The sequence below is a fragment of the Semicossyphus pulcher genome, unplaced genomic scaffold (genome assembly GCF_022749685.1).
Source record: "Semicossyphus pulcher isolate SPU_LCO1_2020_fin unplaced genomic scaffold, fSemPul1.0.p SCAF_12, whole genome shotgun sequence".
Lineage (NCBI taxonomy): Eukaryota > Metazoa > Chordata > Actinopteri > Labriformes > Labridae > Semicossyphus > Semicossyphus pulcher.
Window position 1 is genome coordinate 17,017,638 of NW_027211626.1, and position 24,903 is coordinate 17,042,540.

The window sequence follows — 24,903 nt, forward strand, 5'->3', positions numbered from 1 at the left end:
CGGTGGCTTTTTAAGACAAATTTAAGTAAATTGAGTGGCTGCATTGAAGCTGATTATAAACTGCACACTGTCACCTTGAACTGAGCCTCATTTTAAATGCGAGTGTCAAGTTTTCCAACCAATTTTTAACCCTCTCTAAACATTTGCACTCTTGTTTCTGAGACATTGCATGCATGTGAGTTTTATGTGAGTAAACACAAAGCAATCTGCACCGCACAAAACTGTTTCAAAGCCACATTTAAAAAGCTCCAACATGCAGCCCTGATATGCTGTGAATGTTACTGAATGTCACCAAGTGCTCATGATTCAATTTAGTGAATTTCCAGGAAGAACAACAGACATGGTGTTTTTACACACTGAAATGCAGTTTTAAAATGGGAATGATGTCATTTCTCCACAGACTTGCTCGTTGTTGCCAACAGCAGGCTCCTGCCAATTTCTGAAAATCACGTTTAGCTGTCCTTTGAGAGATTGTTTGGAGATGAAAGGCTTCTGAAAATCCTAAGTGGACGGGAGGAGCAGAGTGAATACTGTACATGTTTCAGATTTCACGTGCAATCACAGACGAGAGTGAGATGCGCTCTTGGAAACAAAGGCAGGAGACGCGTGACATTGGGATAGAGTAAGACCCCAAATGTCTACCAGCAGTGGAAGTTGATTCTTTTTATCTATAAAGGTGTTTCTTCCCTAGAGGACCACTTTTTAAGCAACCCCTTTTAACCCAATCAGGAAGTTATCAGACAAATACCTGGCCCATTATCACTTCTTATCACCCACCATAACAATCATAGACTGTATAAAAAAGATGGACGACATGACAGCTCCCTAAAAGTGAAGCCAGATCATCTACATCGTCCCCAGCTGACTGGCTGCAGTATAGGTCATGAAGCCTAAATACACTCCAAATACATTTTTCTAAAACATGGTTTCTGTTGTCATAGATAGTGCTTATCATGATGATTTACATCCAAGTGTTTATTTTTAATGAGTTATTAGGTTAAATGAAGTGTGTGTTTTAGTTAGCGGAAGTGGCTGTGGCGGCTCCGCCCACCGATCTCTACAGCGCAGCTCTGGCTCCGAATTACGTCACCATTCCAAGATGGCAGAGTCCGTCACAGGAGGTATTTCGGCTTTAATTTGGATTGATTTTAAGATTTTATTGTTAACATATAAATCATTGAATTTGCAAGCTCCAACCTCTCAGACCTTTAAAAACCACATCTGTTATCGAGGACACCAAGATCCACAGATCAGTTGTCTCGGCTGTCCTGAGGTCAAAGTTCAAGCTCAGGGGGTGACCGAGCACACACACTGCCTGTTTTTAAATCAAATGTCTAAATGCACTTTTATTCTTTGGCTTTGGCTCTGCATGAGAGCTGCCTTTTTAAATCGTTGTTTTTTATGATTTTTATGTTTGATTGTCAACTTTTGTTGTTTAAAAATGTCCTTTATAAAAACATTGTATTGGATTGCCGAAACTTCCGCAGCAGCAACGACAGCAACAAGGAGCTTGTTCATCATGGGTACAATAACAAACGTGATTTCGGTTGTTCAACTGTCACAGTTTGGTTTTGGTTATTCTCTAAAACTACGTTAGATTTAGAAAAAAGATTGTGCTTTTGATAGAAAGAAGTGGACGTAGCCACCTTGACGTCACCCGCAGGTTTGTGGCTTTGAGTTTAGCATGTCTGCTGTCACCTTCTTGGTTTTCTGAAGCTAGAAGTGATCATATTTGGACGAGACCATGGATATCCATCGCTAAGGATCTATTCTAGTTGACAGGTCATCATGGCAGCAACTTGTAGAGTCGAAACCTCATAACTATCCAACCGAGGATGACTGATTACACAGGAATCTGCTGCCATGTTGTCCTGTGGACTTGTTGAAGGGATAACTCTTTCTAAAAAGCATTATTGTATAAGTAACCCTCCAAGTTGCCAAAAAACAGGACCTGTAGCACGTGTTTGAGGTGTGACACAGTGCTGGTAGTAAAATAGTCCTGAGCGGAGGTTGTAATATTTTACAGAGTAGACAAAAGCAGGCAGTGATGATGAGAGAAAGGAAGAGAGAGTGAGGGACAGGACCCGTCAGAGAAGCTGAAACAGAGGGATTTGGGTATTGCCTGCAGCCACAACACCACTCCATCATTTCTCCATCTTACTCTCTGGTATTCCCCTTCCTCTGATTCCCTCTCTCCGTTTTTTTGTCCCTCACTCCCTCCTCTCATCCATCTCCTCACAGCTCTCTCTGACAGTCTATTTGGCCCACACAGCCCTGTCATCCATTCAACCTGTCAGTCCTGGCAACAGCGACAATCACACACTGACTAGTGTTAGCAGCCGGGCAGGCAGGACCCGCGGTACGAGTGTCCGTGCCATCGCTGAGAGCCTTTGGGTTCATTTCCCGTGACAGCCGGGTCGCGGAGGCGACCCCAGAGTGAGAAGGTCGGAGGGTCAGTCCTCGCGGAACAGAGAGATCATCGCTTGTTAGAAGGTCTTCACGCAATCTCCATTTACTGTGCTGTCATCGGGTTATATAAAAAAAGTTTTTATACAATTTGAATCATCTTTACAGGTTCTGTTGTTATTATCGGTGGCGATAACGTGCAGGCCTGGCTTACAAAGAAAGTGTATGAGGCAACTAAATGAGCGATCAGAGCGAACTTCAACAAGTTGCCAAGAAAACCAACTTTATCAAGAGGAACAAAAAGCAGAAAATGTCAAAGGCCTTTGAAAGGAGACATTTCAAAATAAAAGTATACAACAAAAGGTGTTGGGTAACGTTACTTTTAAAAGTAACACGTTACGTTACTGCGTTACCTTCTGAGAAAAGTAACATGTTACCAAAAATAAAAACCCCTCTTTACCAGTGTTGGTTGTATTGTCAGGACGGTGTGTAGCCTACTGTACGTCTACCTTTAAATGTATTGACTCTACCGTCATTGCATAGCCTCGTTTACGGCCCATGATCTGTAACTCTGCAGGAATGACAGACACAATAACCTTTACAGCTCTTTATTATGCTAACAATCTGACAGCAAACTGGGCAGAGGCAGACAGTATTCTCTATTTGAAGTTGAGCTCTTCACAGCTGACGAGCACTTATCCTCCAGACACAACTAACACATCTCGCTAGTGAATATCTTCTACATTTCCATTGTTCATATCTGTACATTTGTCTTTAAAGTAACTTATAATAACTAACTAATAACTAATAACAGAGATTTACTTTTTCAAAGTTACATAACTCCCCAACCAGACAGGCTAAAGGTCTCCCTCTTCCTTTGTATGAAACATCCCTTGGTCATGTCTCAAGCAAATATTGGGCAGATATTTAGAACAATAATTAAATGAATTCCTCTGTGTCACAAAAACAGACTTTCCCTGCTTTCATAAAGATTATGTTTGTAAGAGTGATGACCGCTATGAGAAATTGATGGTCCTACCATGGTAAGGCAACATTTATCTCGTGCTTCTTTCTGGTTTTTTCCTCTTGTACTAAAATTCTGCACTTTTTTGGGGTGATTTTGCAAGTTTATCTTACCTTGTATGTCTATTGGGTGTGGTTTTCATATAAGCTGTCTACAGGTTTCTACCACAGCACACACACTTCTAAGTTTTCTTCATGTGTTTTGTAGTTTACATAACATAATACTAAACGTGTCGCTTCATCTTCCCTTAATACTTTGGATGCATAAGCCTGATGATGCCAAGGTCTGCAGGCACTTCTCACATGAACATTAACAGATAACTAAAAACTACATCTCTAACTCGTATACATCCCGTCTTATCTCATTGAACTTGTTACAGTTTGAAGAGCGTGTGAGTGTCAAAGGGCTTTTTGCAGCACTGACCTTCATAGCTGAGTGGAGAGAGAGAAAGCCACTTAGATAACCGGTGGAAGGGCTTTGATATCCTCTGGGGAACCCGACATCAAGGCTGCGTGCTGCTCTGTTACTGTGAGGCTCTTTAGATCAAACTGTCAACCCCGTCACGGAAAAGTCACACGTATTAAAACTGGAAAAATGGCTTTTCACACTACGATGCAGACGACCACACTGAATGCATCAAGGGGATTTACTATTGCTGATTTCTATTATTTCGCTTCTACTTTCTGCTATCCGCTTCGTGTATTCTGTTTTTATCCCCACCCATCCGGTTACATTACGTCACCTGCACCTGTTTGGATTCCCTCTCCTTTTACACGCCGAAATAACTTTTATATAACGCGAGCGCGCTGATCCGAGCGACGGAAACAGTCCTCCTCTCCGCACTGTAACTGTTACTGTTACTGTAGGGGCTGTAAAGCTTCTGTACTTCACTGCTGAAACAACAGAGTTAGAGTGTGTGGGAGGAAAAGCCTGGGAGGAAAGCTGAGCGAGAGAGAAATGAGCCGATCCAAAAATCACTACAACACGCCTACAAGATATTCCTATAGGGAGCTACAGTGTGTTTGTGGTTCTCCATAGTGAATCTGATTTACTAATACTGACACTTTTGTTTGCCTTTTAGACGTCGTTAAATCCTTTGCATGAACAATAAGTATAAGGAGGTCTTTTTGGATAACTTGTCTGTAGTTATTGACTTTCATTTCCCTCCTGTTTTACCTTCTCCATTAAACAAATACCCAAAGGTAATGTGTTAAATAGATATTTCAAACTAATCCAAGCCTCGAATGACACCTCATACCCCGCATGCATCTGCATCTATTATGTTATTGCACATTTATACTGTAGACACCTTTTAACTTACATTTATTCGTGTTGCTCCAGTGGTGGAAGAATTATCATATCTTTAACTTAACTAAAAGTAGTAATAAAGATTTTTTAAAGCTCTCCTTTACAAGTAAACTTTGTGCATTCTTAAGTAAAAGTACAAAAGTATAATCAGCAAAACAGTGCAAACTGAAGGAGCCCATGAGGCTGCAGATTTTCTCCTGTCAGTGTTACGAGATTACAACAACTAATGCTTGCAAATGCATGAGCAGCATTTTGCTGTTGTTGCAGGTCGAGCTGGAGGTCATGTTAACTTTATTTATAGTTTGGCAGCGAGTAATCTGTGTTTTACACGATAAACTGATGATCCCTTAAAGGACTGAACCTCTGTCAGATTAGGATATCTGTCACATTACATTTAGTGGAGGAAAAAGTAGAAAAAAAACTGCCTCTGTGAGTGAGTTTAAGTTGCTTTAAATACCTTAAATACTGTACTTGTTATGGAGAAAATGCATGTGTGGTGCATGCCACCACTGATTTAATTTGACCTGCACTTTCCAGTGTTTGTTAATCTCCTGTTAGTGCACCTAATGGATGATTACATAACATCGTTTTGATACTGTAGGAGGTGCAAAATGAAAAATGTTGGCATAAAAGTAGCAATGATATAGCCTAAATTACAACCATACATCCCTCTTAGTGCATATTCTTGTTTGTATATATGCTGCACTTGTAGTTTGAAGATCACGAGAGCAAGAGAGAGAGAGTTTAGACAAGGATGGCGAGAGAGAGAAAGAGCGATTGGCTGCTCACCTGCAAATATGTAGAAATATATGTCCACGCGCATGCAGGAGTCCTTTCATCTGCTCCTTAATGTCGCTTTACATCTCTGACAACAGCAGCAACAACATCCCAGAGAGATTACCGAGTCCGAAGGTGTCTCTCTCTCCCTTCCTCTCTCTTCCGTCCTCTCGCTCTCTCTCTCTCTCCCTCTCTCTCTCTCGGGACTTGGCCCACCTCCTCAGAATAGCGCTTCGTTAAACTCTCGGTGATACCCGAGATTTACCCGCACGACGATCAACACAGAGCAGACACGCGCTCCGATCGTCCGAGCGTCCTCCTCCGAGCGGTGCCGTCCTCACAGCCTCACCATCAGCAGCAGCAGCAGCACTGTCATAATCCTCCAACCCGCAGAGCTTTATTTTCCGTCTTTCTCTACGAACGTCTCTCTGTCGATAGCATATTCATCATCATCATTAGCTCTTATGTGCTTCTCCCTCCCGCATCCTCATCCTCCTCTTCGTCTGACTGTGTCCTCGCGGCTGCCTCTCCGCGTCTCTGTCCCGTGGCTCGTCCCGTGGCTCGGCTCTGCAGCCCAGTAAGTGTGTCATGCTTGGGAAGAGGAGCGTTTCATCCACAGCAGCCATATGCCGATGGTGAGACAGCCAGCTAGGAAATCCCTTAACAAGAAGAAGAAATAAGTACAACGATTTCACGAGCAGAAATCATGCTTAAATTCTTTATCGGAACACTGCAGAACTGTAAATACAATAACACCCGGAATTACGAAATCACAACAAAATCCTACAGGTATTATCCTTTTCCTGTGGGGAAGTTTAAATAATATAGCGTCACCAAAAAATTACCAAGGTGATAAAATGTATAGGTTTGTTATGTTATGTTAGATTATTAAAAGGACAGTAGAGGTTTAAATGCAAGATAATTAAGCTAAGGGTGTCTGGATTGTTTGTAGACGGGGCTAAACAAACAATATTAAAACTGAAAAATTATGCTAGGTATATAATTAAATTGCACATTAATAAATAAAAAAAGGAATACAAAGATTGTCTGTGAAGGTTCGCAGTCATCCAGGTCTTGCCTGGACGACTGCGAGAACTTCAACCAAGTCCAGTTGTCTTTTGGATTAAGCTTCAAAGCAAAGATGAAACAGTTAAAGCTACAAAGAATCATGCTCCAACTAAAAGCATCTGTGGATTTACAAGATGCTTCAGCTGTGACAAAAACAACTGCAGACCTTACTCGAGTAAGTAAAGTAGTTTCATCTTACGTAACTAAATATCTATATATATATGTAAATATCACAACAGGATGCTAGCTAACGCTTCCTGCTGCTTAAGCTAACGTTAGCCCGGCGCAAACAGCACACAACAGAAGTAGCTTGCTTTAAGCTAACAACGCTAACTTACAGTTTTAATGCAGCTCATTCAGACAGTTCTCCTCTTTGTCCTTCACATTCTCCTCTAGGGGTGGGAATCGCAGGGTTACTCACGATACGAAATGTAGCCCACGATAATATCACGATACAGCGATAAATGATATATTGCATATAGTCATGCTTCACAATATCTGATTAACTGAAAAATACAAAATGCCCATAAAAAGGTCACGTGCAGAATTAATTGTTATTCACTGCAATTGGGTGTCAGTTTCACAAATTCTGACACAAATTGATGCGGTGACTCAAACTGGCTTCACAACGTTAGCATCCTCAATGCTAGATAAAGCAGTCTGTGATTGTTGCGACCACCATCATTCACTCTCTCTCTCGTTTATAACTAGGCCTATATAAAATAATACGTTCCATTATCAGCTGATTAGCACCAAATTATTGTATTTTGTATCTCACCTGTTGTTAGACTAGACACTGCTGGAATAGGATGAAGTTCTACGCTGTCCCACATGTTCAAGCACATTAAGACGCCACAATACAAACTCACCAATCAAATCGCACAAAAAGCAGGTCAACAGTCATCACTTACATCAAAGGAACTTCTTTATATAAATAAAAATAGGATTGTGTGTGTGTGTGTGTGTGTGTATTTCTTTTTTACATACTTTTAAGTAAAAGCCACATCAATGTCTCCACATGTTTACATCATTGTTTTTATTGCATTAATATAGGCTACACATGGAACAATATTATTGGGGGAGAGAGGGTCTAAGGGGGGCTTAATGGCTTTTAGTTTTGACCTTCAGGGCCCCTTTGCTGTTTAAACCTAACAATGCCCCAATGCACTATGTGAGATAATAAAGAAATGGTTTTCCCTGTTTGGTGTTGAAGAACATAGCTGGCCTGCACAGAGCCCTGACCCCACCCTCAGTCGCCAACCTCACTAATGCTCTTGAGGCTGAATGGGACCAAATCACTGCAGACATGTCCCAAACTCTGGTGAAAAGCCCCAGACTTGATGTGTTGTGGCTTTTAAAGCAGCAGAATAACGCCCATGGTGTTGGAACCACATAATGAACAATAACAGAACGTTTTTATGTTCAGATGTTTGCTGACTTCAGATGTTTTTAAGTCACTGCACACATAGCTGATTAAATTATTCTGACTGGTTTAGCAGTGACTGATTGACAGCTCACCTTCCTGAAGGCCTTGTTGCACCCACGAGGGAAGCTCAAGTTACACAGCTGTAATACAGTAGGCCTTTTTCTTTACACCTGATAGTGAGACATGCCAATGAAGGAAGTCATACAATTAATGATAACGGAATCATTGCTTTGGGACAGTGTGGTCAAGGCAGATGGCTGTCACCCTGAGTCCAGTCCTGCTCCAAGTTTCTGCCTCTTAAAAGAAAATTTTTCTTGCTTATTGGTAGAAATGTCCGGTCGCTGTAATTAAAGAGATTGATTGACATGGAATCGAGTGAAATCACATCTCTGTTATTCCAAGCATTTTATTTACTTACTTCATTTTTTTTTAAAATATGTTTTTTTTGGCCTTTATTTATAGAGAGGACAGTGGATAGCGTTGGAAACAGGGGAAGAGAGATAGGGAATGACACGAGGCAAGAGAGCAGCTATTTATTTTACTGCCATTAATATTCGTGTCTTTCTTCTTGGAATAAAATTTGAGCCTGAAGAATTTAAGTTGTTCTTACGCCAAAAGAGCAACATGTGTCAGGAGGCCCAACTACACTAAGGGCCGGCTTGGCGCAGCAGATTGAGTCAAAAATATTTAATTCTATTTCACTGATTCAGAAAATCAAAATATACTGTATGTTTACTAAAAAAGAGGACATTATTACCACAGGATCATCCAACATTTCAACATGACTGGAAGTCTTACGGTGTATTTCATGCGTTGTACCACAGGGTGGCGACAGAGCTCTGCCTGATTTTAGCAAGCTGTCAGTTTACCTTCTTCAGGCTGCTTTGTCCCTTCACTCGTGAATAAATGATGTGTTATCCCATTTCTCATGCATATAATGAGTATCATCAACATTAACATTATAATCAACACTGTAAAACTCACACGCAGACGTGTCACGCAGAATCTGTGATGGAGTCTTTGCAAAATGTTTTAATTTGGCAAAAAAAAACACCTACACACAGTTTGATGTTTGTCTTTGAAAATTGTCATTTTTATTATATTTTAAATTACAACTGCTTAAGTATGGCTAAAACAATCATATAATTTAACCATAGCTTTTATTGTTAGAATGCATTCAGGTGCATAGGTTAGCATACGACTGTGGAATCTCAGTGGATTAAAGAAGTGGTGGTTCTTTTTTGACTTCATAATGATCATATGGCTCAAGGCCAGCTTTTTGAAATGGTTAAGGACTCTTTAAACTGTGAATGCATAAAACTTTCGACACACGCAGCAAAAAGGAGCCAACAAAGGGTATGAGAGGATGGGGAAAGGGGATATCCTCCTTCTTCACATTGTTAAGTATTTACCGTTCACAGACAGGACGTTGTTTAAAACAGCAGAAACAGTCATCGTTTAAATCTCCCTTTGTGTGTGCATGTTTCACTTCACATTACAGCAGCCGATAACTCAGGCTTCAGTGTTGTTGCACGAAACCACAACATGTCTCTTTCTCAACAAACAGATTCCAACAAACCCTCAGCGAGATGTCGGACCTCGGCGGCGTCTACATCTGCTGCAGCTCGTGCTTTTTTGTGCTGCGGTTTGTTTGTCAGCGTGTCAGTGGGATGTTTGATGCAGCTCTGCTTTTGTGATGGTTGACTGCAGTGCTTTTCAAAACCAGGAATGAGGACCAGGCCCGTTTCCAGTGGGCATCCATACGGGGAGGGGTACCGGTATGTTTGGGTAATCCTGCTCTACCGTGACGTTCACGCAGGGAGCTGAACCCCCCTGAAATCTGGCAACGCCATGTTTTTACCTTCTTAGCAACATGCAGCAGCTTTATGTCTGCCTGTGACAAAGACAAAACCACATCTGCTGTACCGACCAACAGAGGACATGAAACAAAAGATACACAAATCCTGATAAACTGTATGAAGCCAGAACCTGTGTGTGTGCCACAGTGTTTAGTCTGTGGATGCTTATGTTACACCACAGTGAAATATTTACACAGACAACCCAAAGGAAATATCCTCCTGCAATAACAATAGAGACGTTTTTTGTGTGTGAGATTTTACCAAAGAGATTTAGGACAGGAGACAACTTGGCAGGTTTTAGAAACAACAACAGTTTGCCTCCAACAATTGAAGACATTCCTCGCGTTGAAACGGACAGGAAGGCTGTTTTAAATCTACTGAATTCAGTCTTTAAACCCCTCAATCCCTTTAAGACACCTGGTTGAAGCCTTTGAAATGTATTCTGACTTCTTGTTGGGTTTCCAACCTGTCTGAAAATCCCAAACATCATAGTGAATGTGCGTGAAATTATGAGACATGACGAGTTTTGCATTTACTGAGCAGTGACTTAGGTTTTAAATATCATCGTCTTTATGCGACATTACTCTGTTTGTGTGCAAAATAATGACCTTTAAATAGCTTCAAAATAAGAACATATTTTCTGGGTGCATCATAAAGTCAAGGCCTCGTTTTTACAGCTGCAGCAATCACATACTGAAAAGCACATTTTCGGTGTATCCCTCTGATTTATTTGGAATGACACTGAGAATCATAGTGAGAGTCATTTTCTCCTTTAATATCTAAAAGGTTTTGAGGGTTTTAAAATTGCATGGCTCCATATTCAGCTTCTGTGCAAGACGAGTCAGACTGAACGAGACGTATTTTGACATATGCGAGATGGTTATACCCGTTACAAATTTAGGAATATAAATCGATGATATATAATGAAATTTAAAGGATCCAAAGCAGTGGTCTCGCCTCGGGGCCCGCCGCCGACTCCTTATTGACAAATCGTGACCCAAATTTCTAAAGAATTTTAACCACTCAAATTTATTTAATGAAAAATCTGTTTGGACCTGACATGGAACAAAACGTCACAGTATGTCAACATCAAAAAAAAAACAGCAGGACTGTGTCACCAAAAGAAAGAGGAAATGTTCCCTCTTTAACTCATTCAATTAGCAGCCTTTCTTTCAACAGAAGAAGTGCAACATAAATGCAACTACTGTCAGGCTCATCAAGTCTTTAGAATGTAAATGTAGCTGGGATTACCCAATCAGTGGATACATGGAGTGTGAATAAACTACACTAGTACTGCACGCATGTCAAAGGAAACCCATGTCCTTCAAAATAAAAGCGCAGCATAGACTTTTTGACACAACTTTTTTTCCCCGACCCACTGAAAACTGCTTCATGACCCACTTTTGGGTCCCAACCCACCATTTGAGATCTAAAGGATGTTTGGGCTGCACAGTGTTGCAGTGGTTAGCGCTGTCACCTTACAGCTAGAAGGTTCCTGGTTCGAATCCTGGTTAGGACGTAGTGGGCCTTTCCATGTGGGCTTGTATGTTCTTCCTGTGCATGCATGGGTTCTCTCTGGGTACTCCGGCTTCCTCCCACAGTCCAAAGACGTGCTCGTCCGGTTGATAGGTGACTCTGAAAGTGCCTGTGAGAGTGAGAGTGAATGTTTGTCTCTAAAGCCGCTTTCACACTGGTCAAAAAACATGCTAACACTCAGCTTTTTGGCTTCGTGGGAAAGGTTACAATCGGCATTCAGACCCGGGTCAAATGACTCTGCAGTACACCTGGGTAATTATCGCCTCGGCTCTGAGCCGCAATGATGGGAACACAAAACCCAGGTCGACGCGCTAATCTCCGGCACGATGCTATGACGTGCATTGACGCAACTCCTCGTCATCTCAGCTACAAATTCCACCCGTCTCCGTCCGAGCAGCGCTCAAACATCGTTCCATATTTGCAACTGAATGAGTAAGAGATACAAAAAAGACCTAACCAAGTAACATCTTCCCTGGCCTCCATGCTGCGTACCAAAGAGTATAATGTAAGTTCTTCGTATGTTACTAACTCTGTCTCCGGCGCGTTTGTGACGTCAGACGGTGATGCAGCAGAAAAGAGAGCGAAAGGAGTATACTCCACTGGCAATGGGAAAAGAGGCAATCGGCATTTATTAGCGGGAATTTGGCGGGAAAGGGTCAGCCCTGTGACTGACTGGCGATCAGTCCAGGGTGTACCACATCTCACACCCAATGAGCGGTACAGATAATGGATGGATGCTAAATCATATGATCATGATATAATGGAGCCAAAAGGAGTACTAGGTTGGAAAAAAGGCCCTAAAAACATGCACACATTGAATGTTTCAACACAAAATCATGTGATATGACCGTGTAATCTCTGTTGTTGCAGTGTGCACAGGTAGCTTCTTCTCTCTCACACTCTTTTTCACGGCAACAGAAACAAACACAACTCCTCGTGACCAAACGCAGAGTCTTCTCTAACTGGATTACATGCTGTACTCATGTAAACAGCTACCCGTGTCCTCTCCTTTTGCATGTAAACACACACTTTAAAATTGAGACTTTCTTTGATCAGGCTTCAAAGGATTATCCGTCCGCAGTCCCCATGTAATCGTATTCAAGGATAAAGCACGCCTCGGTTTAATAGTCTGGTTTTGTAGCTTGACCATATCGCAGTGTTTAGCATGTTGCCGCCAGCTGCTCCTGTCCCGTCCTCGCCCACAAGTAGACCAAAGTTTAGCTGAGGTTTAAGAAGGGGGAAGAGGAGATGGAAATACGCCTCTCTCCTCTCTCGATCCCCGACTTTTTCTTTCCTTTCAGTATCGCTCCTTCCTGCACACATCCGTCACATCTCCCAGCTATCTTCCTCGCCTGAATAACTGATGACAGGGTAAATTTGGTGCCTGTGCAGCTCATAAGACTCAGTGAACCCCTGTTCCTGTTGAGGTGGTATATGAGAGTGTTATCATGAAGGAAATATCAGAAAACAGAGTTGTGTTTTCTTATATTTCGTGGCATGGAGTCAGAAATCTGCTTAAAATGCTGATTCATGGTGCTACATCCTTCTCACGCGTCTACCTTTGCTGTGCACATGGGAGAAATTTGCCTTCAGGCCTTTCTGCCGGAAAGCCTTACCTTTGTGTTTGGCTCAGTTTAGGCGTCAAAACTCCTTGGTTAGGTTCAAGAAAAGATCATGCTTTGGACGAAAATAAAAATGTCAACATTGACACAGGACACGAAAAGGAGTCTCCTAAGAGAGACATCTCCGGGAGAAGCCCTGAAGGCGCCATAATACACTCATCCAGACATGCCTCGAGGTAAGCGCAGAGTGATGACAAACTGTTCAACAGTCTTTGAAGGTGAAGCTGTTATAAAAGTGATATTAGACCTAAGCTGGCGATTCTAAATGTCTCCATTTCCAAAAGCAGTGAATAAAGCTTTCTCTTGGGCAACCGGTTAAAGCTGTGTGTCGGTGAACTACACGAAAAGTGAATCTGCCTCATTCAGCTGTAGATTGTACCTCGATAGAAACACCTCGATTAAATGTGTTTGTCATTCAGGCTTCCATAGAAGTGAACAAGAGAGTGAAGACAGAAAGGTAATGTGAGCGTACATTAGACAACTAAGTGGGGTAGCAGGAAGGATTTCTTACCATTACTGTTAATTTATGTACTTACAATCAAGGATCTACACTACATTTATGCAGAACAACAAACCTATAGTTGCTTTTACTGAATAGAACTACGACACAGAGAGAAGCGCATCATAAAATATGAAGGGCATCTGAACCTGTGTTGGGGGTAACGAGTTACAAAGTAATCCGTTAGAGTTGATTACTTTCTCGTTGTAACGAGTAACGTAACTCGCTACTTCTGCAAGTCAGTCAAGTAATCCATTATTTAGTCACTTTTTCATAAAAAGTCAATCGTTACTGAAAAAAATTGCTGTTGTTCCCTTTTTACGTTGCCACTACAAAAAAAGAAAACCCCCAAAGCACTGTTTCTGTTCCTCTCCTACTTCTTGGCAGGTAGCTGCGCACCAGCAGGAGGTAAACACAGCTGTGTCAGTGAGCGTGCGTAGCTAGCTAATTCAGCTAGCAAGATGGCAGAGAGGACAGCAGTTACTTTGTGGAAGTATTCACATTGCTTTGAATTTTTGGGCAAAAGGGACAAGAACAACATGACGGTGAAATGTAAGTTGTGCCTGGAGGACAAGTGCTCAGCAGCTGTGAAGAGCTCGACTTTAAATCTGACGTAGCATCAGCAGCTAAAAGCAGCTCTGCTACACTGGTGGGGACTAAGGCCATGTCTACACCTACACAGGTATTTTTGCCTCCTTCGTTTCCAATAAAAAAGCCCGTCCACATAAGCACAGTTATAAAAAAAAATCCCCGTCCAAACGTAAACGCAAAGACACAACAGGAACGCTGTCATGACAATGCCACACCAACAGGCGGCGATATAACCCGGTCATGCAAAGAAGAAAAAGAAAATTGCAGCGCCTCTGTTCCTCAATATAGTGGACGAGTAACAGTACGTGTTAGCACGGTTAGAAGCATCACTGTTCATTTGTGGCGCCTCACAAAGGAGATAACTGCGCACAGCCTGACGTCATGAGCCAAAAACGCTATTTACCCCGTCTACACGTCTCCATGGAACCAGAGTTTCTAAAAGTGTTATTAGGCTGCAGAGTTACAGTTTATGGGTTGTAGACGAGGCTATGCAGGGACAGTAAAGTCAATACATCCAAAGATAGACGTACAGTAGGCTACACACCGTCCTGACGATATAACTGACAGGTGTAACGAGTCGCAAAAGTTTTCATTTTTGGAAACGCAAAATTAATCTAACTTGTTTCTTTTCTTAGTAGGTGATGCAGTAACGTAACTAGTTACTTTTAAAAGAAAAGTTACCCAACACTGATTTAAGCTAAAAATGATCCATTTGAGAAACCAGCAATCAGTGATCTTGATGTTAAGAACTGGTCTGAATTTGAGAGCATGTTCCCACAAAAAACTGACAAACATTCATTCCAAGTGCTCACTGTCCTTTCTCATAAACAAAGGTGAAAGCATTGTGACATGAGTAAGGCAATGAGCCTTTTTGGAGAAGTCATCTGGCTTTTTTCATAAAGCACAAAGCAGTAAGACAAATTAGCTGTAGGCATCAGGCCTCGTTGAAAATTGAGCTTCCTGACACGTAAATGTGCGTATAAATGTGGTCACACATAACAACCTTACAGCGCACAAAGCCTGAAGGTGTATGAACACCTGGTCCTGTTTTAGAGGCAGATTTGTCAGCCAGTTCAGAAACACAGAATCTATGTTGAACTTTAAACGCATGAATGTGTCTAAGCGTGTGTGTGTGTGTGTGTGTGTGTGTGTGTGTGTGTGTGTGTGTATTCCCAGCAGGATGTCAACACGAGACGTACCGGGAGAATTGACGTCACCCTGGTATTTCCCTCTCATGGTCTCTCTCTCTCTCTCCCGTTGTTACCCCTGTGATCTCGTGCACACACTCCTACATGTTCATGTCTCATATGGATGTGATCACATATATGGCGGTCTGACCCCTCAAACCACCGGCCCCGTACAATAATAAAACTGCATGAACCTGCGCTGAATTTACACTCTGATCACATGTCAAAGATCAAGGCGGAGGAGATCAGAGCTTTCCTCACACCGCCCCACAATGTGTAACATTTGACATATTGGATCGTTTTACACAAAGAAACAGAGCTGATCTTCACCACATGGAATCTTATATATAAAAACACTGACTGTAAAAGCACTTGCTTGTAACAGAGACATTTATCTGTTTTTCATTTCCATGTCAACACCCAAACTTTTGGTTTTACTTGGTGAAAATCTGCTACAAATCCTGATCTGACCTGACCTGTTGTTGGGTTATTGTCAGCAAATTCCACCCTCTCCTTTTACGGGTGTGATGGGGGATTTAGTCATAAAAACACATGATGTCATTTCTTCTCAACCGGTCTTAAAGAAAACCTCTGAAACTCGTTTCTGTAAGTTAAGATCTCTACTATTTGTCTTTTTCCTTGTTCTTGTTCCCTTTTCTTTCTGGAGTTTTCCTCCAGCAGAAACTTCAGGGCCTGAAAAATGACTCTGTGGTCTCACAGAAGTATGTGGTGTTTTTTTTGCCTTTATGATATAGGACAGCTGAAAAGAGTCCAGACCAAACATGCCAGAGACCAAATGATCACAGGCCGCGAGTCAAACCTGCGATCAGTGCATCAAGGACTGTAGCCTCTGCATATGGGGCGCCTGCTCTCCCAACTGAGCTAAACCAGCGCCCTAAGAAACGTTCTAAAATTACATGTCAGTGCCCCCGAAACCTCTTATTTCGTGTACACAAAGTTAGTACGTAATTTTACTGATGCAAGTACTTATTTTAACCAAAACTTGTTTTTTCTAAACATAACCAAGAATTTTGTTGACTGAACCTAACCAAATTGCAACTGGTTTTGCATTGCCCCCAATTATGCAAAGTTCACGTGGGGTAGAAGAAAGCCTTTCCAACAAGCTTAGGTTAACTTTGTGAAACAGTTGCAGTTTCTGCAAAATCCAATTTTTAACAGTGAAGTTTAGTTATTCAACATCTGGCCTTCAAATAAAGACTAAATGTGGCACTTTTTTAAGATGTTAAATAACTAAACTTCACTGTTAAAAAAGGGGTTTTGCAGAAACTAACAATTTAAAATGTTTCACAAAGTTAACCGAAGCATGTTGTAAAGGCTTTCTTGTCCATGAACTTTGCATTGGCATTGTTTTTGTGGTGTTTGATTTCAACATATGACATGCCACTTCCCATGTAATGCGGTGTTAAGACGCCGTGGCCATTTTATGTATTTCTGTTGGATCAGGCTGATAATCAGCCAAAGTGGAAGTGGAACTGCAGTTCCTTGAGTGACCACTTGGGGTGGGCTCCCACAGTGAGCCAGTTATGGATGTTTGTTTTTTTTATAAATCATTCTTTGCAATTATATGAATGCTTAAAGGGCCAGTTTGCCAATTTTTCAACCTCAGTCCTATCATGCTATTATGGGGAGCTAATGCCATTATGGTAGGAAAAAAAGCAATTTGGCTCTGAGCCTTTGGAGGACGCTATCTGCTTCTCCAATGGGCCCTGGAAAACCTACGTAAAACGCGTCATCTGGTGGAGGCTAGGGAGCTTGCTTAAACTACATTTCCTCAATGTTAGAAGCTGCCTCCGATGTCATGTCTTGTTCAAAATAGTCAGGTTTGAAATGTAGACTGCAGACCTGAAGATGTTTTTGATGATCCACCGGTATATTCTCTTCATACTTCGGATTCTGTACCGTTCTGAGCTGTTGCCTGCAGTGTAACGGTAGTATTTCACTCCAGCGTCTCCTGCTGGGCACGAGCTGTTTGTGCAACTTTCTCCACAGCTATGGCGCCAATTTCAAATATTATTGCTTCTATCGATTACAGAGAACACCAGCTCTGACTGACAGTGGCTTTTTCCAGGGGCAAATTGCTCCTTTAAAGTTATGCATAATTGGGGGCGTGGCTTCATTGAATTACAGGTTGGTGCCACTTGGATATTCACCTTCTCTTCCAAATACGGTCACTTCTATCGTCTACTCCTATGGATGAGGGAAGCCAAATGTCATACTTGAGGCTTGGAAACAGTGATACATACTCCAGCAGGTGACTTCCCCATGGCTACATCCACCTTTAGTACAGCAGATGGTTTTTCAAGCTCGTGCTTCAGTTATAATTTTTGTTGTTTGATTCATAAAAAAATGATGTATGGTTTTCTTTGCTAAGTGCCAATGTGGTGTAGAGCTTCAAAACACAACTCACAAGACAAGCAAAGTTATTTGAGTGTTTATTTTTTATTCTACACTTACAAAAATTGTCAGGTAATAAAAAGTAGTTGCTTTACACCATAAAAACAATATAGAAAACATAGTGTTTGCCATCAAAAAATGAGTTACAGTATTTCTTTTTTTAAAGAATAAAGGCACATGTTGCTCCCTTCAAGTCCCTCACTGTATTTACACAAGAAAAAAGATGTATTTCTATGTGGTTGCTATTTTTTTGACACCCATTTGTGTGTATGTACATGGGCACAATCACAAGCACACACACGGACACACACATTAACAAAAACGGAAAAAATCACATGTTCACTCGGGCTGTCACTCATGCATCAAAGACTACTCTCTGTCCTTTGGAGGAAATGAACCTATTGTTACTTTTTACAGCAATAAAAAGAGATTGTGTCAAGTTGAACATCTTCTAAATACAGTTATTGAGGCAGAAATATAAACAAGGTGAGGCCAGAGAAAAAAACACTATTAGGCACATTTTTTCTATGTACATGTCTCCTTTAGTAACACATGGGAAACACCAATGAAATTACAGATTAATTACTTTAAGGTCTGCTCTGTGAGATGAGTACATTGATATAAATGGGGCATTTGTTTCTCGACATAAAGTTGATTATTTTTGTGCCTGGATCCCAACCTGAGAGATATTTATTCACCGTCTGGATCCAAAATGATTTGATAAAGGAGACGATGCTCTCACACAACCACTCACGGCCTTCAAATAAAGACTAAATATGGCACTTTTTAAGATGTCAAATAGTTTCATGTACGAGTCCAGGAGTTAAGTAATGTTTTGCGATATCTGATGAGTCACTGTGGAGAGGCAAATTACTGAATGAAAATGAAAACCGATACCAATGTGTTATATATGTTCAAATCACTCGCAACATTAGTCTTCGTGTTGAATGATTGATGTATTCTAATGATTACTCTTTTACAAATGGATATGGATGGTAAATACTTTTACATACAGTTTTGGAACTGAACTAAACAAGCGGAAAACAGTGCTGGCTAAAATTGTTGGAAAATGTACCCGTCTACCTCCCCAAACGTCCCAGATTTTCTCCCTGTAAGTAAACACAACACTTATTGCTGTTAGGAGAGCACATAATGGTGCACCCCAATCTTAAAAATAATGGTGGTAATACGCCAACAAATAAAAAAACAACAACTTGAATACTGTTTTCCTCCAGTGTAAGGTGAAGTTTTACCTTGAATCACAGGGTGAGTCTCCACTCTTTGACCCAAACAAAGATGGCAGCCATGACAGGAAGCCATTGTTGGATTGATAAATGTTACACGTAAGCGACAAAAATTGTAAACTCACATTGATAATGGATTGGATTCTGGAAATGTCATCAGCAGTAATGTGGGCTGAAACAACATATTTTAAACAAGGGTCTACTTTTGATTTGAATGTTAACCTCATAAACGGACCCATACACACTTTGGTGTCTACTTAAGCCAGCAAATTGAGGATTTTCCTTTGAGATCTAAAGATTCGACTATGAAATGTTTATTTCATGAAGGTGCCTTGAAGAAACGTCTTTGCTCTGAAGTGTTTCTGCTCAGCTGGAAAGCTCATCACTGCTCTACATTGTTCTTTTCTCTTGGTTCATTCTTGTTAACCCCACAACCTCATCCCATGTTTCTCCTTGCCCCGCTCCCTTTTCCTCTTAAAGGTTGTTTCCCAGGCCGGGCTAACAGGAAGTGAGCACAATGTGTTAGCTCCCTTCAAGATAACACAGACAGGAAGGGGCGGGAGCAACCTCCCAGATGGACAGGAAGTTGACTGTAGTGTTTGGCTTAGCTGATTAGAGGACGGAGAGAGAGAGAGATATGTGGAGGCAATTGAGGGGAGCAGGAGAGACGGACTGAGAGTGAGGTGGAGGAACTGGTTGCTCTAAGTATGTATGTGAACCCAACAGGAAGGCGTTCAGAGGGCTTCCAGCTATTGTATCCAGCGTTTATCGAATGGCATTCCACAGAGGCCAGGGTTTTAAAGAAACAAGTTCAAGTCCAAACAAAACAGAATAAACAGGAGAATAAATAAACTATATTCTCTAAACTAGAATGAATTACATTTAAAAAACAATGGGACTGTCCAAAAGACACGTGGCTGTGTCTTCAGCAGAGTGGGACAGGGCTATTTCAAGATCGCATCGTCAAAGAGGCTTGTTTATAAGAAAAGGGCACCACTTTATAAATGATTGATAAGTTGTCACTAACAACAATGAGTGACCTTTTACCTTTTTGACCCCTTAAGGCCATGAAAACCTTCATTCGAACAATATAACCTAGAAAGGCTGTATTTTTTTATTTAAATGCTATGGCGGCATTGATACATAGTTCTTGGCCACATGGTCTAAAGCTTTTCTACAGATATCCAGGGGTCAAAGGTTATTTAAAGATGGGAAATAGTTCCAAGTCAATCAAGGGTTTCAAGCCTATTTTCAGGATTATCAGTCCAGTGCTTTTCCTGTCTGTAGAAATGCTTAAAATCTTCTACAGATTGCTGAAATATTGGATCAGGGAGTTACACCCAGACAGCAGCCAAAAAGGATGAAAGGTTAAAGCTATTCGAGCCACCTCAGAGCCATCACAACGGCCCGACTGGCTGCATTTGCCACTCAGCGTTTCCGGAGCTGTCTGAATGACTTTTGTTCTAGTGGGCCTCTGAGAATAGAGCTTTCATCTCAACAATAACTGTGATGATGGGTCCTGTCAAATAAGCCCTGGGAACACACTGTAATTCTGTCTGAGCAGCAGCGGTGCCATTTCCTTTTTGTCCGTCTGTCTGTCTGTTGTCTTCTCTCCCCTTAGAGCGAAAGATAACCAGCAAAATGGATGAAATGACTCACATCGAAAAAGACTCCTCGTTCACTTCGAGGTTTCTACCTTACGACCGTCAAATATCAGGAACCTTTGATGCAACTTATCTGAGCTTTCCTTCGCAGACAATGTCAGGGATTGCTGCATGCATATATCGAGAGAACATATCACAGACTGATGAGTTTCCCAGAGTTCAACTTTCATCGTTAGTATTTTAGATCAAGTAAACACAACTGGCATCTCACTCTCATCAAACAATTCAAACGTGTTTGAGTTGAAACTCTTGTTGCGGCCCAAACCAAATCCTAAACGTCAGAGCAAAAATTGATTTTCGCACGTTCCTTGTTCTTGAGTTGTTTGTGCCCCATTTGTCATAGAAATCAAAAGAAATCAAAGTTTGAAGAGATTACAGGCCACCAATAAAAAAGAGTAAGTTAAAAAAAAAAACAGGATGACAAAGATCAGCCAATCAGCAATGAATGCTTTGTCATGCACCATTTGGCATCCCGAGTAGGATGGAAATGAAAATGACCATTTATGCTAAAATTTAACCATTCAATGCATCTTCAAAGTTAGTCAGAACTCTTGAATAAGGATATATGTAGATGATGAGGTGATGACAGGAAATATTAGTCATAATAACAAAGTATGCATAGTTTATAAATATTGTTTTTGTTGTTTCCCAATCTGATGTTTTCATATATAATGAAATAGATAACTGTGTAGTGCATATGTATATGAACATAGAAAGAACTATGGGATACAAACTTTAAAGCTCCTGTGAGGACTGTTTCACTGGTTATGAAACAGACTGAAATTAATTCTGATTACTCTCTATGACCTACAAAAGCAAACCAGACCATCAGCGACAAGATTGATTATTTCTATAAAGTTATTTTTAATGCCTGAAACTATTGGCTGGGGGGCAGGTGTCAGACGAAGTGATTAACCACACGCTGCCTTTGTTTACATTTTCCAGGCCACAAATTTAAAGTGAGTGATACATGTGACTGTTAAAGAAGGCAGGATGAGATTTTTTGTCAAAAACCACCACTCAAGCATGTATAGGACAAAATCAGCAAAGAGAGAAGAGGTACGGCTTTGTCCACAGGGGGCGCCAAAATCAACACAAACCCAAAGTTCCTCACAGGAGCTTTAAGCTTCAATACAAACACTGGTAGTAAAAAGGGGATGCAAAATGGTGCCAAAAGAAAGAGCTAAGACACAAAGTTTAAAAGACAAATAATTTGAATTACTCAGAAACAACGCTGGCCAGCAGTGACCTGATAAGCCCATAATCATCCAAAATAAACTCTTATTGGTGACGGCCCGCAGCAGAATGTCATCTGATTGGATCTTCTCAGGTAGAATGAAAGGGTTATGAAGTCAAACATCACATAACACCACCTAAGGAATAAAATTCATCCACACTGGAGGATCTCACGCTGTCACCAACAATCAATCCTCTACACATTTGTGATGTAGTTAGTTCTCACTTTCTTTTATCATCATGTCTTGGTGTTAAAATCTTTCCAAGATGTCATTGGAGGAGGGAACAGCCAAAAAATAGATCTCCAAGCTTGGTTTAACTCGATGGAGCTTCCCTCCAGGAGCTGATGAAGCTCCTGTTTACGGACTGCCTCGTGGTGACGACTCACTGAATCGCTCATGATCACAAAAGTTAGTTGTTGCGCAAAAAATAGAGCGCCCTGATTCTGTTTTCAGAAGCTCGAGCAGTCTTTGGAGAATACCGATGTCTGCTCCACCAAAGCTCCTTTCCCAGAAACAAAAAGGACAACATGAAAGCCTGGTTCTACTGAATGTGGATGTGAATTTGTATATTTACTGCATGCTTTTGGCTCTGTGAGTGTATTTCTATGGCTGTTTTCGATGTATGTGTGTATATTTTGGCATCATATGTGCTTGTCAGCAGACGGCCTCCATCAGTATTGATGGTAGTACTCAGGTCCATCCACGCCGTACAGCTCCGCCAGGGTCTTGAACCTCGGCCCCCAGTCGTTCAGAAAGTCATAATCCACGTTCGAGCCGGTGGAGGAACTTTCCAGAGAGCTGAGACTTCCGGCTAAAGACTCGGGTCCCTCGTAGCCGTAGATGTGGAGGGTGTCGTACGGGAAGCCGTCTCGGTCGTGATCCGCCTCGTCTTTCTTCACCTCGATCATGGCGGCCATGTCGCCCTTACATGCGGTGGGTTGGGGGTGGTGGAGAGGCGGCGCTTTCTGGACCATGGCGTAGAGAGAGGGGTGAGGGTGGTGGTCCGGGCGGCGGAGTAACGAGCCGTCATTGCAAGCGGAGGAGAGGATTGAGACATCATAGCTGAAAGAAAGGGATACTGTATGTTAGCTTACTGAGAGCTGGCACATTTGTTGTCTTAAAACTAGATCATGAACTTTATCTTTATTAATGTTTGTTTCCAGGAGGTTGTTACAGTCAAATCATCCATGATTTTAATAAATACAGGAAATTACACAAGATGAACGCAGTGTGCTTTCATAAAAACAATTAACAATCATACATTTTATTATTTCAGATATATTTTCTTCTAACAAAACAGAACCCCTCGACTACTTTTACTACACTTGGTTCAGGGACATGAAAAAGTAGAGAGAGTAGACTGATGGGCTGCAGATGCAGTACTGTTATACCATCTACCATTTCTAACTGTGTTTAAATGTTAAATCACAGTGACAGCCCGTGACGGTATCTTTTGGAAAGGAGGGCTCGCCGTCTTCTACTCTCTGACGCTGTGTGTGCCCTGCAGGTGTAGCCGATCAATTTAAACTCCCTGCGGCACATCCGCTCCGTGAACGGTCCTTTTATGTGGCCACAGCGTTAACCAGCATCGGGACGAGGTGCCGCTGATAGCCAGAGCACACACACTCAAAAGCTGCCTCACGAAACGGAGCGTCCGCCTTGTTATCCCACGCCAGGATCTGTGACGGCAGCAGTGCCGCGTTCACTCTGTGCTCTGGTGAAGAGCTGCACTAATGTGATATCAGACAGACTTTTTCTGTAGATTAGTCATGACAACAAGAAACGTGTTTTTATCTTGCAGCGAGCAACAATAAAGGAGCAGCTTGATGTGTTTCACTTAATTTGCTTCACTATCGAACGTCCTGCGCACGTTGCAATTGCAACAGTTAAACGATTTATCCTGCAGCCCCAGTCCTGGATATCCTGAATATTTGACAAGAACTCACCAATTGGAAGTACGATTTAATCTTTTAAGAATATCAATATTATTTAGAAAGCTCTATTTACTATTATAAGAACATAAACATCACTAAAACCTTCCGTTTTCTTTCTGCTCCTTGTCATCCGTCAGCTCGCACATGTTCACTGCGCACCATCATGTGCTTTGACAGCATACAGTGTGGCGCAGTTAGTATCTCTGGTGTACAGGATTATTTTTGGTTTTAATACTACTTAAATATGGATAAGATTAGATTCAGATTAGATTAAACTTTAATGATGTCTTTTGGGCAAACTGGGTCAGCAAATTGACAGAAACAGCAAAGAAAATACATATTGCAGCGATTAATGATGGAAGAGTTGCAAGTATTTGAAGCAGAAACACAAATTAAATTGGAAGTAAGTGTTTTAATTCTGTGTTCAAAGTAAAGTCTTTGACTTCCCTCTGCGTAAGTTAGTTATTATAAGTGAATTTGTTTGTTATCGCACAAGAGAGAGCGAGGACAAGAGGAGGCCTCACTGGCAAAGCTTAAAAGATTAGTAAAAACGCTGTATATAGAATTTATTAATCTTTTTGAATACTAAAAATTGATTCTTGAAGCTGCAGCATGTCAGGACATTTCACTTAAATTCAGATTGTCTCAATAAAAGTCTTTTCATCTTCGTACCCATTAGTGTCCATCTCTCCTCCCCCCTCCTCATCGTATGTGACAAGCTGCTCGTGGATCTCCCCGCTGTTCTTCATACTGGCCAGAGAGTCCTTCTGGTAGCGTTTCCTCATCACGAACAGGATCACTATGACTGAAGAGCACAGCAGAGGAAGACGTATGTCAGAACATATTTATTCTGCGAGAGTTTTGATCGTCTTTGACGGCACAATCATCAAAATGTTTATTAGAATTTAGGACACAGCTGAAAGCATCTGCTCGTTTCACACAAAAGCAGTTAAAGGCTTTGATTGTTTGACAGCCGCTGCAGGAAATCAAAAATCTCTGTTGAAGATTAAATTCACCAGATCTTAATTTGTACCACTTTTAAGTCTGAGCTTGTAAGATTAAAGCTGCCAAAAAGACACTCTAGGAAATCATTATCTCAGGAACA

At 41.4% G+C, this 24,903-nt stretch overlaps 1 protein-coding gene across 1 annotated transcript in view; it reads right to left on the reverse strand.

Annotated features, from left to right (window-relative positions):
• Positions 1-17,773: 17,773 nt before the first annotated feature.
• The window catches only part of cdh5 (cadherin 5), a 37,558-nt gene continuing 30,428 nt past the window's right edge, over positions 17,774-24,903 (reverse strand). Inside the window, exons 14-15 of the mRNA XM_069658842.1 lie at positions 24,471-24,603; positions 17,774-22,926 (exon numbers count right to left, since the gene is read on the reverse strand). Of these exons, the coding sequence (XP_069514943.1) occupies positions 22,536-22,926; positions 24,471-24,603 (524 nt within the window). The 3' untranslated portion in view covers positions 17,774-22,535. The remainder of the gene's footprint in view (positions 22,927-24,470; positions 24,604-24,903) is intronic.